Genomic DNA, 16,959 nt, shown 5'->3' with positions numbered 1-16,959 from the left:
TTGCAAAGTTGTCTGATTTGATTTATTTTGTGAGAAGTGTGCTGTATTGTTTCTACGGACTATGGTGACAGTGAGCGAGCTAGAGATTTTTATTCATTTCTTTTTTCTAAACACTGCAGATAATACCATGAATATTGATGTTATGTTCAAGTTCGTGTTCGGGTGGTGTTTAGGAAAGGGTGATCAGGTTCTTATCCTGACCTAATATGCATGTTTTTTGTTAATAAACCAAGATTACTACAACTCTGAACACTCTAGAAAGTACTCAGTACACTTTAACTCCACCATGAAGGTGCACGGCTCTTTTGACTTTGGCCAGTATGTGTCTATCCTAACATTGTGACGAGGGCACTAACAAACACCTCTTCCATTTCTTTCAGAAAATGTAAAAATGTAGTAATTGCATAAAATCCCCAATTGCTGCTGTGTATGTAATTCACTCTTGCAAATCTCAGCTAGGCTCCTACTAGCCCAAGCTCTTATTGTTATGATCTACACATACGGATAGCTCTCTACTCTACTCTCAGGGGCTTTTAAACCACATTTCACTGTAACAAGCAAAAGCACCACATTTTCTGCACCTTTGCCAGCACTCTGACACTTTCTCCTAGTTTGCGTGTTGTAATGTTTTTTCCCTTTTGCCATGCTGATGGCTTCAGCTTTTATCTCACTGCTTAGCAAATACTACACTCTTTTTTTTCAAGGACTGAGGCAGCACTCACTCTTAACAAATTATGTTACAGACATTTGCTGGTGTGGAAAATGCTGTCCATGAGGTTCACCACCCATGGATGTATCCTTTTCTGCTGAGCTCTGTATATTACACACACATACCTGGATTGTTTCGCTTGCTATTGCACAGAGATTCAGCCCTGCAGCTCTACTCCAAGACCCACACAATAAATCACAAGACAAACACTCAGGGACGAATTCAGTTCACTAAACACTTTCAGCACTTGTGCATGCAGTATTTCAAGTGCACCAAGACAGACTCAAACCATTGTTGTTATTTTTAACTTAAACTATTAAAAACACCTTTGTCTATCTGAAATAAAGCTGAAACAAACTCTAAATATTACATGGAAAAACATTTGAAATATATTTTAAAACGAAGTTTTAATTAAATAAGTTGGCATACTAAAATGACTAAAATAAAATAAAAATGTGTGTAATGAAATGAGTATTACAACGTAAGAATGATTTGTGAGGTCAGTTCCTGTGTCCTCGTAAACAAAATGGCTTAAAAACACCAAACTCTGTGTGTGTGTGTGTGTGTGTGCGCATGTGTATGTATGTGCGAAAACCCTTACACCTATGGAGAGTCACTGTAAACCACGTGTGTGTGTGTGTGTGTGTGTGTGTGTGTGTGTGTGTGTGTGTGTGTGTGTGTGAAAACCCTTACACCTATGGAGAGTCACCTTAAACCACATATGTATGTGTGTGTTTGTGTGTGTGTGCATTTATGTGCGAAAACCCATACACCTATGGAGAGTCACCGTAAACCACGTGTGTGTGTGTATGTGTGAAAACCCTTGCACCTATGGAGTCACCGTAAACCATGTGTGTGTGTGTGCATGTGTGCAGTGGCTTAACTTTGTTTTAAAAGAGTGTGGGGCAGGTGTGTGTGTGTGTGGGGAGGGGGGGGGTGTTTTCTGATATAGCATTGCTAATACAATCCTATATCAGATGTAAAATATCTACAATAACAATTGCAGAAAAAAATATGTTAAGATATCAAGAAATCAATTTCAATAGTACATTGGGTTTATCGATATAGATGTTTTATGTGATAGTTTCGTTCTTGCACAATATCTATTGTTAGTAAGATTTTCCACATGAATACATGCAGGTGTGTGTTTGTATTGCCTAATGGTGTAGTGGTAGAAGTTTTGTTAAACGTGTCAGAGGTTCTGGTTTCTTCTAATCTATCCCCATATAGCTTTTCTTTCTCATCAAATCCAAATATCATCAGCGGTTGTATATCAAAAGCAGGGAAGGTTTTTTGTGCATTTTGTTTTGTGATTTCACCAGAACAAATAGAAAGTCTCCGCAATGGCATTAAGCGATAGATTGAAGCGCTCGTCCGTGTGAAACTGCACAGTGTGCACAAGCCACAAGAGAAATCTGCACCATTGATAACAGCAGCAACAGATCGCCTCTTATTTAACAAACTTATGAAATTATGCTCTGCTAGGTAACGGGAGTTTCGTTTGTATTAGGTAGGTTCATCTGTGTTTCTAAAAGTAGTGGGGACAATATTGACCCTGGTAAAAAGTGGTGGGGACATGTCCCACCTGCTGTGTGTGTGTGTGTGTGTGTGTGTGTGTGTGTGTGTGTGTGTGTGTGTGTGTGTGTGTGTGTGTGTGTGTGTGTGTGTGTGTGTGTGTGTGTGTGTGTGTGTGTGTGTGTGTGTGTGTGTGTGTGTGTGTGTGTGTGTGTGTGTGTGTTTAAACCAATAGGAGCAATGGGGCCGATATGAGGACAAAATGTCCCCGCAAAAATTGCAATATCTCAAACTTTGTCCTATGGGAACATTTTATTTCCCCTGAGGAATTGATTTTTTTTTTTTATGTAAAAATGCAGAAAATTCTCTGTGGATAAGTTTAGGGGTAGGGTTAGTGCAACACATGCTATTTTTTGGGGGGGGGAATTACTGATAGAAAAAAACTATTGCAAAAAAGGAAATCTTACCTGAAAAAAGTTTATTTGCCATCTCACGCCACAGTTCAGCTTTTGCCACATGGTTGACATAACATTTTTCCGTAATGTCATACAAAGCCAGCCTTTCCTGGATCATGCTGATTTTGGACATGACGTCTTCACTTGCCTCGGTCCACACAGCCATATCTTCTTAAAGGTCCCATGGCATTGATTATTTTATTATTTTATAATGTTTCCTGAGGTGTACTTATATTGTTAGTATGGTTTTAAATCGAAAATGTCATAATTTAGAAATAAAAGGCATTTTTTCTATACTGATATTAGACCTCTGGCTGGAATGCTCTGTTTCAAGGGGTGTGTCTGCTGTGAGTCTTCAGTGAAAACACCCACTGTTGTGATTGGCTGGCATCTGCATTTGAAATGAGATTACGTGCGGAGGGGGCGTGGTTTAGTCAGGCGCGAGCAGAGCAGCTGCAGCACTGCCTACCTGCCAGTCCAGGCAGAGACAGGAAGATTAGGAAAGATTGCCTGAAGAAGTGTTATTGTACCGAGATGTTGAGAGCACAAATTTATTTTGTTATCTGAGATCTGAGAGCTCTGAATAAACACGAGTGAACTTTGCAACCTTATTTCTCTCACAAAATGCTTTCACCGCAGCTAACAGCAAACACACAACATGAATGCAGTAAGAGCTTCTGTTGAGCAGCTTAACGGCAGTTTGGGCAAGTGTGCACTGCAGACATACGTGATTGACCTATCCGAGCATTATAAAGAGTGTTCTTTGATCGCTCTCTGTAGTTTAATCATTTAAATAACAGATTTGTTTCATGCTACTAACAGAAATGACGTGAAGTTGATTGTTTTAGTCACTGGCTTGATCCACTGATGCCTCAAGACGGCCAGCGGCGGGACTGACAGTATTAAATGATTTAGAAAGAAAGTCTGTGTGAACTTGAATGATTAGCTACACATCAGACCTCCCTGATCCCAGATCAGGCATTAGTGAACACTGTTACTCACTGTTTGTGGCAGCGCTGTTGAATCCGTATGGTAAAGCCTGAGCTGCTTACATCGCGACTGATAAACTGAATCCATTCTCTACTAATTCTCTGGGCGGGTGAAGCAGAGGACGGGGAGGAAACCTTTCCTGGTATAACGTCATAACAGGAGAATTCAAGATCGACTCGCCTGAGCTCTCATTTTCTCAAAGGCAGAGAAAGACAGCCAGAACTCGGTTTACACCAATCAACATTTCTGGCCTCTTGAGGACAATATTCAGGCTAGGGGAACTCATATTAATGTTAAAAAAAATTAATAAAATTAACATTTCATGCCATGGGACCTTTAAAATATTCAGATGTATCGGAATGAGGAAAATAAACGATTTTTTTTTCCCTAGCTGAACAGCCAATCAGAAGGATCATATGTCCCGATCGACTGACATACGGCGATTCAACATGTCGAATTGGCTGAAAAACTACTGACGAGGACCAACGCCAGCCGACGGTGTGGAACACATAGAGGAAACTTAGTTGGCCGACGCAAAAAAACTGCCCGATGGCCGACCATCGGCTTGGTGTGTTCCGACCTTAAGGGGATAGAATATACAGTTTTACTGTATAAAATCCTTAGTTTTTAGACCAAATGTCCCCACAATGTAATATAAACCTGAGCTCACCAGCCAGCGGTAATATAAACATACTAAATTATGTTTTTTTGTTTGTTTTTTTATGTAAAAATGCAGAATGTTACCTGTGATGGGGAGGTTTAGGGGCAGGGGCAGTGTGCGCGTGAGTGCGTGTGTGTGTGCGCGTGAGTGCGTGTGTGCGTGCGTGTGTGTGTGTGAGAGATGTGTAGGTTTAGGGGCAGGGGCAGCGTAAGGGGATATAATGTACAGTGTAAAATCCATTATGCCTATGGAAAGTCCCTACAATTCACAAAAACCAAACAAACAAAACCAAACAACAAAAATGTTTGTGTGTGTAAATATTAAAATGGTAAATAGAAATATTAAAAACAAAATGACAAAAAATTTAACTAATGTACAAATGAAAACTGAATTTAAAAAAAAAAAGCTCATTCTAAATACTAATAAATACTATAATAGTATATAAATAATACTAAAATGTCATTGACTTGAACTTTAGCATTATCCACATCCATCAATTCCACCACTACTGAATTCTTTACAGACATGAATTTTCTCTATTTATTATCATAAGGGCTCATAATGTCTGAAGAGGGGAGAGAGCATTACTCAATATTTGTTATGTGACAGTAAATTTGAGTTTTTCTCTGCAGACTGCACTAGCACACAGTTTTTTGGGGATGTCTTGAGAAGCATCATTGGCGTAATGATGCCATGGAGGCATGAATTCACTGTAATGGGCTGAGAACCTGCCAGCATACAAACATGTAAAAATATTATTTATCTGCACTGTACCTAGCTTGCAGTTTCCATAACAACCGCAATGTCTTTGTTGGCTGATGATAGGGAACATGTGCTTTTTTCCCTAGGCATGTGTTCCAGTGTGTGTGTGTGTGTTTGTGTTTTATATTTTTAACGAAGCAGGGGTTAATGAGGACATTGAAGATAATACTTTGTTCGTGTGCAGTGCGGATCATTTCTTTACACTCATTACGGTTTGTCTTTTGTAATGGATCCGTAATGGTGACTTGCCGCCATTACACCGTACATTATTGCTTGCTTTTATCAATAATTTTGTACCAGTGACTGTAGTAACCCTAACGGACATATTTGCAACATCACATGACTTTTAGAGCAGTTTGTGCTCTCATACAGCTGGCAGTACAGATTAATTTGAATATTGTGTTTGTTGTGGAATAATGCATGCTCAGTAAATTATGTCAGTGAGCTTGAATGTTCCATCCATTACAGTAGCATATGTGCCAACCTTTATGTGCAACCCATTCATTTTGGCGTGCAGTTATCTGCTCACAGCAGTGCACTATGGGTAGCTGGTGTATTTTTTTAATTGATTTCATCCTTGGGATGATATTGATCACCAGCACCAATTGCAGGAACATTCTTTATGTTTAGTTAGTTTCAGAATGACTTATAAAACACACTATATTGCCAAATATTTAGGGACGCCTGCCTTTACATGTACATCAACTTTGATGACATCCCATTCTTAATCTGTAGGGTTTAATATGGAGTTTCCACAAGGTTTAGGAGTGTGGTTATGGGAATTTTTGACCGTTCTTTTAGAAGCACGTTTGTGAGGTCAGGCCCTGATGTTGGGCGAGAAGGCCTGGCTCTCAGTCTCCGCTCTAATTCATCTCAAAGCTGTTCTATCGGGTTGAGCTCAGGATTTTGTGCAGGCCAGTCAAGTTCCTCCACACCAAACTCACTCATTCATGTCTTTATGGATAGATGCTTTGTGCACTGGAGCGCAGTCATGTTGGAACAGAAAGGGGCCATCTCCAAACTGTTCCCACAAAGTTGGGAGCATGAAATTGTCCAAAATGTTTTGGTATGCTGAAGCATTAAGAGTTCCTTTCACTGGAACTTAGGGGCCAACCCCAACCCCTGAAAAACTATCCCACACCATAATCCCCCTCCACCAAACTTTACACTTGGCACCACTGCATCCCACACTTTGCATTGCTCTTGGTGATGTAAGGCTTGGATGAGCTGCTCGGCCATGGAAACCCATTCCATGAAGATCTCTACGCACTGTTCTTGAGCTGATCTGAAGGCCACACAAAGTTTGGAGGTCTGTAGCTATTGACTCTGCCGAAATTTGGCGACTTCTGCGCACTGTGAGCATGAATAAACTCCAATAGGTCAATCTTATAATCATATGACATTATTTATGAGAACATTTAAAGTTGTATTGTAGGACGACTTTTGGTAACACTTTATTTCAATGGTCCTCTAAAGACATACTGTAAGTAACTTTGCAACTGTATGTCAAATAACTCATTGGAGTAGATGGTCTGCTTAATATCTACTAACTATTTTGATGCTCCCCAAACTGATTAACTTTGCAACTACATATCAACTTATACCTATCTCTAACCTAACAGTCTACTAATACTTTAATGAGAGTGAGATGACATGTAGTTGCAGTTTCTTATAGTTAGGGGGTAATCGAATGTTCTCTGCCAAGACGATGGATTTGACATTATTAGCCCCTCTTTTGATTTCAGTCCTTTTTCTCATTTGTGGCGTCTGCATCATAGGCTTCCTTTAAAAAAAGGATGTATTGTCATGGCTACAAAAGGCAGTATAAAAGAGAGGTGAAGTGAGCGCTAGCAGTGAACATAGACAGCCACTGCTAGTGTACTAGTATAACCATGTTTTTTGTTCCCCAAACTCTTACTCAGGAGAGGCTCTTCTTATGCGAGAGCTTTTATCATATGCTGAAAGTGCAGTTTTAGTGTGTGGTGTCATTGCAGCATTTAATTTAGGAACAGCATGTTCTAAAAGAAAAAATGGCTTGATTAAATGCCTCTTTTTTGTTATTACTTTATTGTGCTGTAACAGTTTCATCAAGTGGTCAAAGTATGGCTTTTTTATTAGCCCCCTGCTGGTAGAGGTTGTTACTACACCATCAGTATCATTCATTGATTGCTGGAGCTGTAATTTGACACACACACACATATTCGATCAGTGACATGTTCATTGCATACTGATAGAGGACATGACAAAGTTGGATCACATGAGCTATATTTTCGGATTTCTTTCAATAACAAAGAAATTGTACATAGTACTATTAGCTTTACCTAAATATAACCAAATAATAAGAACTTTAAAGAGTACCGGTATTTGCAAGGGTCATGGTTATTTTTTAGATGAAAAAGAACCATCAAATTTGCGCAATGAAATGTTTTGCTAAATTTAACAAGACTTTATTCTTAATGATTTTATTCTCAACATTGTATTTCGATTCTCGCATTATCATGCCTTTAATCTCGAGATGGTTTTATTTTTTTATTATTGCTTGGCCCTAATCCTCTTCCATACATTTGCAGTATAGAAAAAAATGCTTATGCCAACATTGTTTTCTCCAGGTATCATACAATATGTCTCCTTGGTTTTCGCCTTCACTCGCATCTCATTCTGAATATGAAGTCAATTAGACAACAGAGAGAAACATGAAATGCAGTAACTCTAATTCTGCTTATCGCTGGTCTGCATTAAGTATTTCTGCTAAGCTTGCAGTGACTAAATGCACCTGAAGGAACAGGTTTAATGGCCATTATTGTGGTTATCTGTTGTATTGTGTACTTAGTGCGCAGGCCTATAGGACAGTGACAGCCTGTCTGTTCTTTTGTGTACAGATGTGTCTGAGCTATAGTGCTTCCTTTTACTGTGTGTCATTGCTTGATCATCCACACTGCCCTGCTGGAGATAGATAAGCTAAACAGCCTGGAACATTTTTGTTGTTCAATGTAATCGAAAGCACAAAAATAAAACAAAACAAATATAACCTTTCCTCCTTATTTTTGAAATGCATACTTAAGATCGGTGGGTGACTCCAGGTCGCAGTGTTTTTTTATTCAGCCCACCTTTTATCTGGCCTTTGAGCCTCGATCATCAGTGTAAAATCTGCTCCTTAAATAGAGTGGATTGCATTTGTGTCTCTTTCTAAGGATGAGTACATGAATCATGGGGTTATTTTTGAAATGCGAGCCTGTCTCTTCAGATAGTGCTCCTCCATATGAGGATGAATGAGAGCTTTCTTCTGTCGCCGCACAGTGATTCACCCACTTCAGACGGCAGGAGCGTAGTAAACTCAGATCGTCTTGAAAGGGCTTTGCATTTCTGATCTTTTTCTTCATTTCACTCTTAGTGGAGGTTTTCTGTCATGTCAAGTAGCTGAGATTTCTGTCAAAATGATGTGAAGTTTATTATATAATATGATATAATATGGGTTTGTGGCATCTGAGAAAGACCTGATTTTCATATTAATACACAACCATTCAATAATTAGGGTTGGTAAGATATTTTAATGTTTTTGAAAGAAGCCTCTTATGTTCCATCTATGCATTAATTCGATCAAAATATACTTATTAAAAAAATGACTTATTCCTGTGAATTTTCAGCATCATTACTCCAGACTTACGTGTCACATGATCATTCTAATATGCTGTTTTGGTGCTCAAGAATCATTTCTGATTATAATCAATATTTAAAACAGTTGTGCTTGTCCATTTATTTAAAAGAATGGTCCAAAAAAAGGGCCCCAAACTTTGAAACGGTAGTATATATTTTGGTGTTTTTCATGTCTGTTGTTTATAATATTTTTGGCTTTTTGCGAAGGGACAGGAAATGATAGGTAGAAAGGCCTGAAATTAACTGTTTCATTTTTAAAACAGACTGAATATGCCACACTCGTCATACCCCACAGAAATATTAATATAATATGATGTTGGCTGTAATATAACATGATGCTAGTTCTTCCAGGCTTGGCAAGAAAACTGACTGCAGCTGCTTGTAGATTTATATGTTGATGGAACGGAGCATTCGGTTGTTGTTTTAATCCATCATATCATACCCTAATTCTACACACACACACACACACACACACACACACACACACACACACACACACACACACACACACACACACACACACAAAGCTGTGATATGTGATAGTGTGGCTAGTGGCACTTATTGTACTTCTCATAGCCGTATCTACACATTTCACACATGCTGTTTTCAGTCAGCCGTTGCTGTTTTAGTGACAGATGCATGTAAAATGTTGCGCAAATTTGTCAGGTCTGTAAAGCTGACATTATGTGTGTCTCTCCAGGGCTCTGTTTGACTACGAGAGAGCGAAGGATAGTGGTCTGCCCAGTCAAGGTCTCAGTTTCCGATATGGAGACATCCTCCATGTCATCAATGCATCTGATGATGAGTGGTGGCAGGCCAGGAGAGTGACGGCAGAAGGGGACAGTGAAGAGATGGGCGTCATCCCCAGCAAGAGGAGGTGAGTCTCATGCTGAATCACCTACACTAATGAACACTAAACCAGCGGCAAATGCAGATTTATTACCACCATTTTAAGTATCTTGTGATCCATTAGTTACTTAATAACCACAAATTACGAACAATCTTACCTTTTTTATTAGAGCTGCCATATATCAATTTGCAATGAATTACACACACATATACACCGATAAGGCATAACATTACCTCTGACAGGTGAAGTGAATGGCACTGATTATCTCTTCACCACGGCTCCTGTTAGTGGGTGGGATATATTAGGCAGTAAGTGAACATTTTGTCCTCAAAGTTGATGTGTTAGAAGCAGGAAAAATGGGCAAGCATAAGAATTTGTGCAAGTTTGACAATCTTAATTTGGAAACTATTGAACCTACATCATGCATTCAAAGTAGCTCTCAAACACACAAGTCAAACAGGCCATCATTAGGCTTCAAAAACTAAACATCCATCAGAGAGATACCGTAGCAAGAACATTAGAAGCGGCCAAATCCCTGGTGAGCTCAGCAACATAAAAAGGCCTGGAGCCCTGGACGCCCACGGAAGACAACAGTGGTAGATGATGATCTCTGTGGTAAAGAAAAACCAATTCACAACATCCAGCCAAGTGAAGAACACACTCCAGGAGGTGTCCGTGTCATTGTCAAAGTCTACAATCACAAGAGCAAATACAGAGGGTTCACCACAAGGTGCAAACCATTCATAAGCATCAACAATCAAAAGGCTAGATTATACTTTGCCAAAAAAAAAAAAAAAAACACCTAAAAAGTCCTGACCAGTTCTGGAAAAGCATTTGGATGAATAAAACTAAGATCAACGAGATGATGGGAAGAAAACAGTATGGAGAAGGTGTGGAACAGCTCATGATCCAAAGCATACATCATCTTCATCAGCAGCTGTAAAACATGTTGGAGGCAGTGTGATGACATGAGCTTCAAGCGGTACTGGATCACTGGTGTTTATCGATGAAGGAGAGTGTAGAAGTCGGATGAATTTTGAAGTGTTTAGGGATATACTGTCTGCCCACAGTCAGCCAAATGCAGCAAAGGACGGCGATTCATGGTACAGATGGACAATGATCCAAAACATAAAAATGGTTCAGTTCCTAAACTTTTTACTTAATAACTTTGTTCAACCCCTTGAAATTAAAGCTGAAAGTCTGCACTTTAAATTCATCTCGATTGTTTCATTTAAATTTTACTCTGGTGGCATACAAAACCAAAGTTATGAAAATCATGCCTGTGTACAAATATATATGGACCTAACTGTGTGTGTGTGTGTGTGTGTGTGTGTGTGTGTGTGTGTGTGTGTGTGTGTATGTATATATATATATATATATATATATATATATATATATATATATATATATATATATATATATATATATATATATATATATATATATACATGGGCGTAGATTACGCGGGGGACGTGTCCCCCTCACTTTTAATAAAATTTATTTTCGTCCCCCGCACTTTTACTGGGTCTCGCCGATCCTAGTCGACCAGCTCCGAGCGGGATTCGAACCGGTGTTACCCTGTGCGGGGGCGGACAAGTCAAAAGGAACGCTAACGACAGCCTTCTCTAAACTCGGTTGATAGCGCACTTGTTGAGGTCAGGGGCAAGTGTATTTACATAGAAACCAATGTGAATACATCAAGATTTAAACTCAGAGACAAAAAATTATCTATGCATGACCTGTAATTTTTTCCGAATCTTAATATGAGGAGGGCGCTCTCACAGAAAGTCCAAAAATGGATTCGTAATACCCTGTCAAGCTGGAGCTGCAGCTGAAGGAAAACAATCGTTATGAGTGATGAAACGTGACGACGACAATCAGACGAGTGCGACAATATATGCTTTATGTGTGTTTTTTAAGTCATCTCAATGTAGGCTATTTATTGACAATAAAGTATCTTATGAATAATGCAGCTTTTTTAATGTTTAGTATTCTGCTCACCACGGCTGCATTTATGTAATCGAAAATAGTTAAAACAGTAATTTTTTGAACATTATTACAAATTAAAACCGCTTTTTTCTCCTATGTGAATATATAGTAATTTATTCCTGTGATCAAAGCTGAATTTATCATCATTACTCCAGTCTTCAGTGTCACATGACCCTTCACTAATCATTCTCAGAGGAGGATTTCATAATCAAGAAACATTTATGATTATTATCTGTGTTGAAAACAGTTCCCAAAATGTTGTGGAAACCATGATAGCCTACATGTTATTTTTCAGGATTCTTTAATGAATAGAAAGTTCAATGGACAGCATTTATTTGCATTTATTAAATAAATTATCTAATTTGTAATATTAAAAATATCACTTGTGATCAATTTAATGCATGTCTGATCAATAAAATTATTAATTTCTCTCTTTTTTAATTTTACCACAAATGTTTAGAAAATTAAGCATCACCATGAGCAGCACAACTGATAATAATCCTAAATGTGTGTTGATCATCAGATCCTCATCTGAGAATGATTAGTGAAGGATCACTGAAGACTGGAGTAATGATGATAAATTCAGCTTTGATCACAGGAATAAATTACATTTTACTATATATTCACATAGAGAAAAGATGAGTTACATCAGAATATATATATTTTTTTTTACATTGCATAAAATCTATGGAGTCTTAATGCAGAAGTGTTTGTAGTATATAAACCAATCATAAAATTGGCAACAACAAAAAAAAAAAAAAAAAGGAGAATAGGAGAATAATATTATAGATATTAATTATTGGTTATTGTTCACCATTGTATTTGATATCTTGCCCAATTAAAAGCAAGAGATGCGATAAATTATATTGGTCCAAAAAAAAAAAAAAAAAAAATAGTATTACGACATTTCTGTCCCCCTCACTTCTGAAAAGATGGCTACGCCCCTGTATATATATATATATATATATATATATATATATATATATATATATATATATATATATATGGGTAAGATTAATTGGTTCCAGGGCTACAACTCTGATAGTTGAAAAATATTTCGTTAAAAAGTTTTGATGCAAACTGTTTTTTTTATTTATATATATATATATATATATATATATATATATATATATATATATATATATATATATATATATATATATATATATATATATACAGTGAAACTGAAACACCTTGGTTTAAACCTTTTTTTTAAGTAATTGTACTAAATTAACTTGTGACAGGCCTAGTTCTAGTTGTTACCCTACTGCCCTATATTTAAGTTGGCTTTTTAAAGGGAATACAACTGAAAATAGAGTTTTTCTTACTCTTATGATATAAAAGAGTTTAATACACTATGTGCATAATAAGCAGCAAAAATGGGTCATTCATTAACATTAATGCGTCACATTCTTGCCTATCAATTCCTAATCTGTTTTTGCATACAAATGTCTTTAAGATACACCAGCAAAAGATTTAAACAATCAGGTGAAAAAAATGTTTATGTAGGTTGTTTGAGAGTTCAGACCTTTCAAACGTTTAGGGTTGGTAAATTTTTCAAGGCTGCATTTTTTAGTAAAAACAGGAAAATTGTGACATATTACTAAATTTGAACAGTTTTCTTATTTTATTCCTGTCATTATTTTGGCACTTCAGTTTTCAGTGTCACATGACTTTAGAAATTCTAATATTATATTAAATGATTATTTGGTGCTCATTAAACGTTTATTTATCCTATTTCTTATATTTATCAATGTTGAAAACAGCTTCATATTTGTGTGAGAACCGTGCAAATGTAGCGTAAGTACATTTGTGAAGTGTTTCACTGACTTTGTCTCTGTTCCTGTGGCAGAGTGGAGAGAAAAGAGAGAGCTCGTCTGAAGACGGTTAAATTCAACTCAAAACCCGGCAGCCTCGACTCTAAAGGGGTAAGTGTTCTATTTGTTAAGTGATCAACTTTAAGTCAGTGCCAACATCCGAAATTCTGTTCGCCCCAGTTTTCAGCTATAAACAGGAAGGGCCCAGTGATTTAATGACAGTTTAGACACAGTTCGCCAGCCTGTCGTGTCTCTTCACTCATCTCTCTTCCGTCTATCCGGTTTAGTTTCTGTCGTTCCCTGTCATCTTCGATTTTTTCCGTTTCAAGTTGTGCTGGTGGGTCATTGAGTCAGTCAGTCAGAATGAAAGTGTGTGTGTGAGGCTGTCTTTCTGCCGCAGTGTGACAGCTCAGTCTGAGCTCTCAGCATCAGTGCTGCAGCACAGAAGCAGCCGCACTATTATTATGTCTGTACATTGATGTGTCTCTTCGTCTTTTATGAGATCAGTATGGTAAGGTCATCTGTAGTAAATCTTTCTTATGTGTGTGTATTTGAGAGAGTAAATGAATAAAACTCAAGGATGCAGGATGTATTTTTAGTTCGGCAAAACAACCGCAGAGCCGTTCAGGATTTTAGCCTTATGATTCCCACTAGTATCCATAGCAACATCGCAACCAGGCCTGCACGTTTCTTCCTTTTCTCTTGTTGCTCTTTTTTTCCCCTCTCCCTCTGTCTTTTGAAGATGGCGAGAGGGGTGGGGGTGTTGGCACTGATGGATTACTTGAGGATTTTGTTGTGTGGTTTTGTCTTTGTGTTAAGTTCCGACTTGTGTATGTATCATTTCAGGTTTATGAATCATAGGATTTCAGTGTTGATTAAAAATGCATTACTTAGAATGGTTTAATGCCTTATAATAGGGAGGATTAGTACCGTGAAAGTTATGAATATTCCCTTTAATCACTATCAGGGGTACAATTGGTTTCTTTCGTACACTGTGCTGAGGCAAAACCCACAAAAATACACACAAAAGCATTGAAATTTAAATTATGTTTATTGGCAAACATTAAAATATGAATCTTGTTAAGAAATGTCTGGGTTATATTTCACCCCTAGATTGTTAAAACCATTGCTTAAAGGAAATTAAACCTATATTAGATCCATTGCGATTCAAAATAATTAAGCGTAATACTCATGATTTTAATGCGGTAATAAATCTCATTCGCATTAACATACCACTTCCTGTCTGGACACAATGGTTATTTTTATTAAAGCATTAAAGGCACAATGTGTAATTTTCACAGCTAGAGGTCGCTTAATCAGAGGCGTAGCTTGAGGATGGTGGAATCATGGGAGTTTTTAACTTCACCTCTACAGCCGGTGGAAAAGAATCTAATGGGACTCGGGCAGAAATCATATTCATGGATGAGCTGATGTATAAAAGATTTAGGTGGGGCTGAACAAGGCCGCTAAAGCGATTGCTAATGAGAGATGAGCGCGACACACGGCTCGAGGGCAGTGGAGCTTTTATTATGTTGTAGTTAAGCTTTTCCGCACATGCCTTAGTGGGGAAATACAGCGCTGTTTTAGCGACTACGAGATGCTTGTTCACACTGCAGTGAGCTAGATCATATTAGGCATGGTAAAATATGGTACTCGCGGTAAATCAAGAACACCAGATTTAAACAATAAGACTAACTGTGTTGAGCTGTAGAACAACAATTCGTTTTCTGTTGATGAATGATCCAAACAGTTGCCCACCTGTCTAACAAAACACAAAGTATATAAAAGAAACTTTGGTGTTTCAATGGTTTCTACGAAATAACACCCGAAATCGAGGGTAATGTGGGTATGATGTCATTGATAGGCGAATCATGGACACGGTCCTGGTTAAAATCACTTATTTTAACATTCTTGGAAATATTTGGGATAATGTGAGTCTCAACAAAATATATAGCATTGTTCTAGTGGTTTTTGGATATGTTAATTCAAAAATCTTACACTTACATATTGTGCCTTTAATTAAATTCAGGATAAAAATGTTGTACATACTTTACAACTTTACTGTTTTTCTTATTAGTTTCTTATTTGAGTACTCTTATTTGAGACTTTATGTAATAAAATGAATATAATTTGATATAATATTTTGTATTTTTTTTATATTTTGGGGTGAAAGATGATGTGGACATATCCTTGATGGGGTTTCACCATTATAGATTAATCAGGAAAATTATGTTTATATCAGGCAGCATAGTGTGCTCAGGTTCACCGAATTAGATTTTTAAAAAATCACCCCAGGCGCATTTATATTACCTTGTTTGTTTTTCTCTGCATTTATAACCATTTTAAAAACAATTCACATTTAGAACATCATAATACTACACTCGAGCAGCACAAATTTTGCCCCTTTGATCAGCATGTCACCCTGTCAGGAGTCCTGCATGTTTAATATTTTAATATGAGTTAGTATTTTTAAGTCACCTTTGCCTCTGCATGGCACTAAACCAGCTTCAGTTGGTCTTTTGTTGATCATTGTTTACCTCCCTTGTGTGTTCATTTCTACTGATCATGTTTTCATTTGAATACATTTGAGCTTTCTGAGAATAGCTCAGGGTCTGTGACGTCATGGACAGCAGGGTTTGGATCAGCCTTCACAACAAACAAAGACCACCTATTCAGGAGCATCCGAGTGCTTTCACCTCTAGCCAAAAAGAATGGAATTGGTTTGGTACAAATACAAGCCTATTTAAAATGATCAAATTGCTAATGCCCATGAAAATAATACAATTTGATGTTTGCTAGTTTCCCGGCTGCTGTCCCTCACGTCCAGCTCCGGTCTTTGTGTTGTTTTTGTCAGCATGTTTGTGACAGCGTTTAGAGCCCCCTGTTTGCACCATGCTCTCTCTCCGCACAGTCATTCAGTGAAAAACGTAGAAAGAACTTCATCTTTTCACGCAAGTTCCCTTTCTACAAGAACAAGGACGCCGACGAGCAAGACGGCAGTGACTCTGAACGTAAGTAGCCACAAACGCACGTGCACTCTCACACGTAGGTACATAACAACAGCGCACGCCCGCACAAACGCATCCTCGGGTGGGGTGAAAGGTCTAGGTGTGTGTAGGTAGCTCCAGGAAGCCCATGCCCTCCTTCTTCTGCTGGCGTTTCTCCCCGCCCCACCAACAACCTTACTGTCTCTCTCTCTCCCTCTGTCTCTCTGTCTCCCATTCTTTCATTCTCTCTCTTTCTCCGCCCCCCTGCTCGGCTGTGTGGTGTAGGACATCTCTGGAATAGGGGAGGACGGGTACGGAGCAAAGACACTGAGTAAGTGCGTTAAGGAATGGACCCAATACCCCTCTCCCAACCGCACATGTAACATTTCAGTTCAGATTTGTTCTTTTCTGTTACGTCAACAACAGACCTGTCTGCATGTCACAATACTAATGTATGTTGGTCTACAGGTCCTAATGTTTCAGGGATTCCTGCATTATCATCCTTAGGTTTATGTGATAGCCAGGGCTGGACTGGGGTTAAAATTTGGCCATGGATAAATCCGGCCCATG

The 16,959-nt window shown here is 38.2% G+C and overlaps 1 protein-coding gene across 23 annotated transcripts in view; it reads left to right on the top strand.

Moving 5' to 3' along the window:
- dlg2 (discs, large homolog 2 (Drosophila)) overlaps positions 1-16,959 on the top strand; it is a 281,667-nt gene that overhangs the window by 249,157 nt on the left and 15,551 nt on the right. For 19 of the 23 annotated variants that reach the window (XM_067432627.1, XM_067432641.1, XM_067432628.1 and 16 more), the window contains 3 exons: positions 9,447-9,623; positions 13,438-13,513; positions 16,314-16,413. In XM_067432627.1, coding sequence (XP_067288728.1) covers positions 9,447-9,623; positions 13,438-13,513; positions 16,314-16,413 — 353 coding nt within the window. Of the gene's footprint in view, positions 1-9,446; positions 9,624-13,437; positions 13,514-16,313; positions 16,414-16,674; positions 16,721-16,959 lie in introns of all 23 variants that reach the window. The other 4 variants (XM_067432624.1, XM_067432640.1, XM_067432629.1 and 1 more) reach the window with 1 other exon arrangement.

This window comes from Pseudorasbora parva, chromosome 23 (assembly GCF_024679245.1).
Source record: "Pseudorasbora parva isolate DD20220531a chromosome 23, ASM2467924v1, whole genome shotgun sequence".
Lineage (NCBI taxonomy): Eukaryota > Metazoa > Chordata > Actinopteri > Cypriniformes > Gobionidae > Pseudorasbora > Pseudorasbora parva.
The sequence above is the reverse complement of the archived record's forward strand: the minus strand, read 5'-3'. Positions and strand labels throughout refer to the sequence as shown.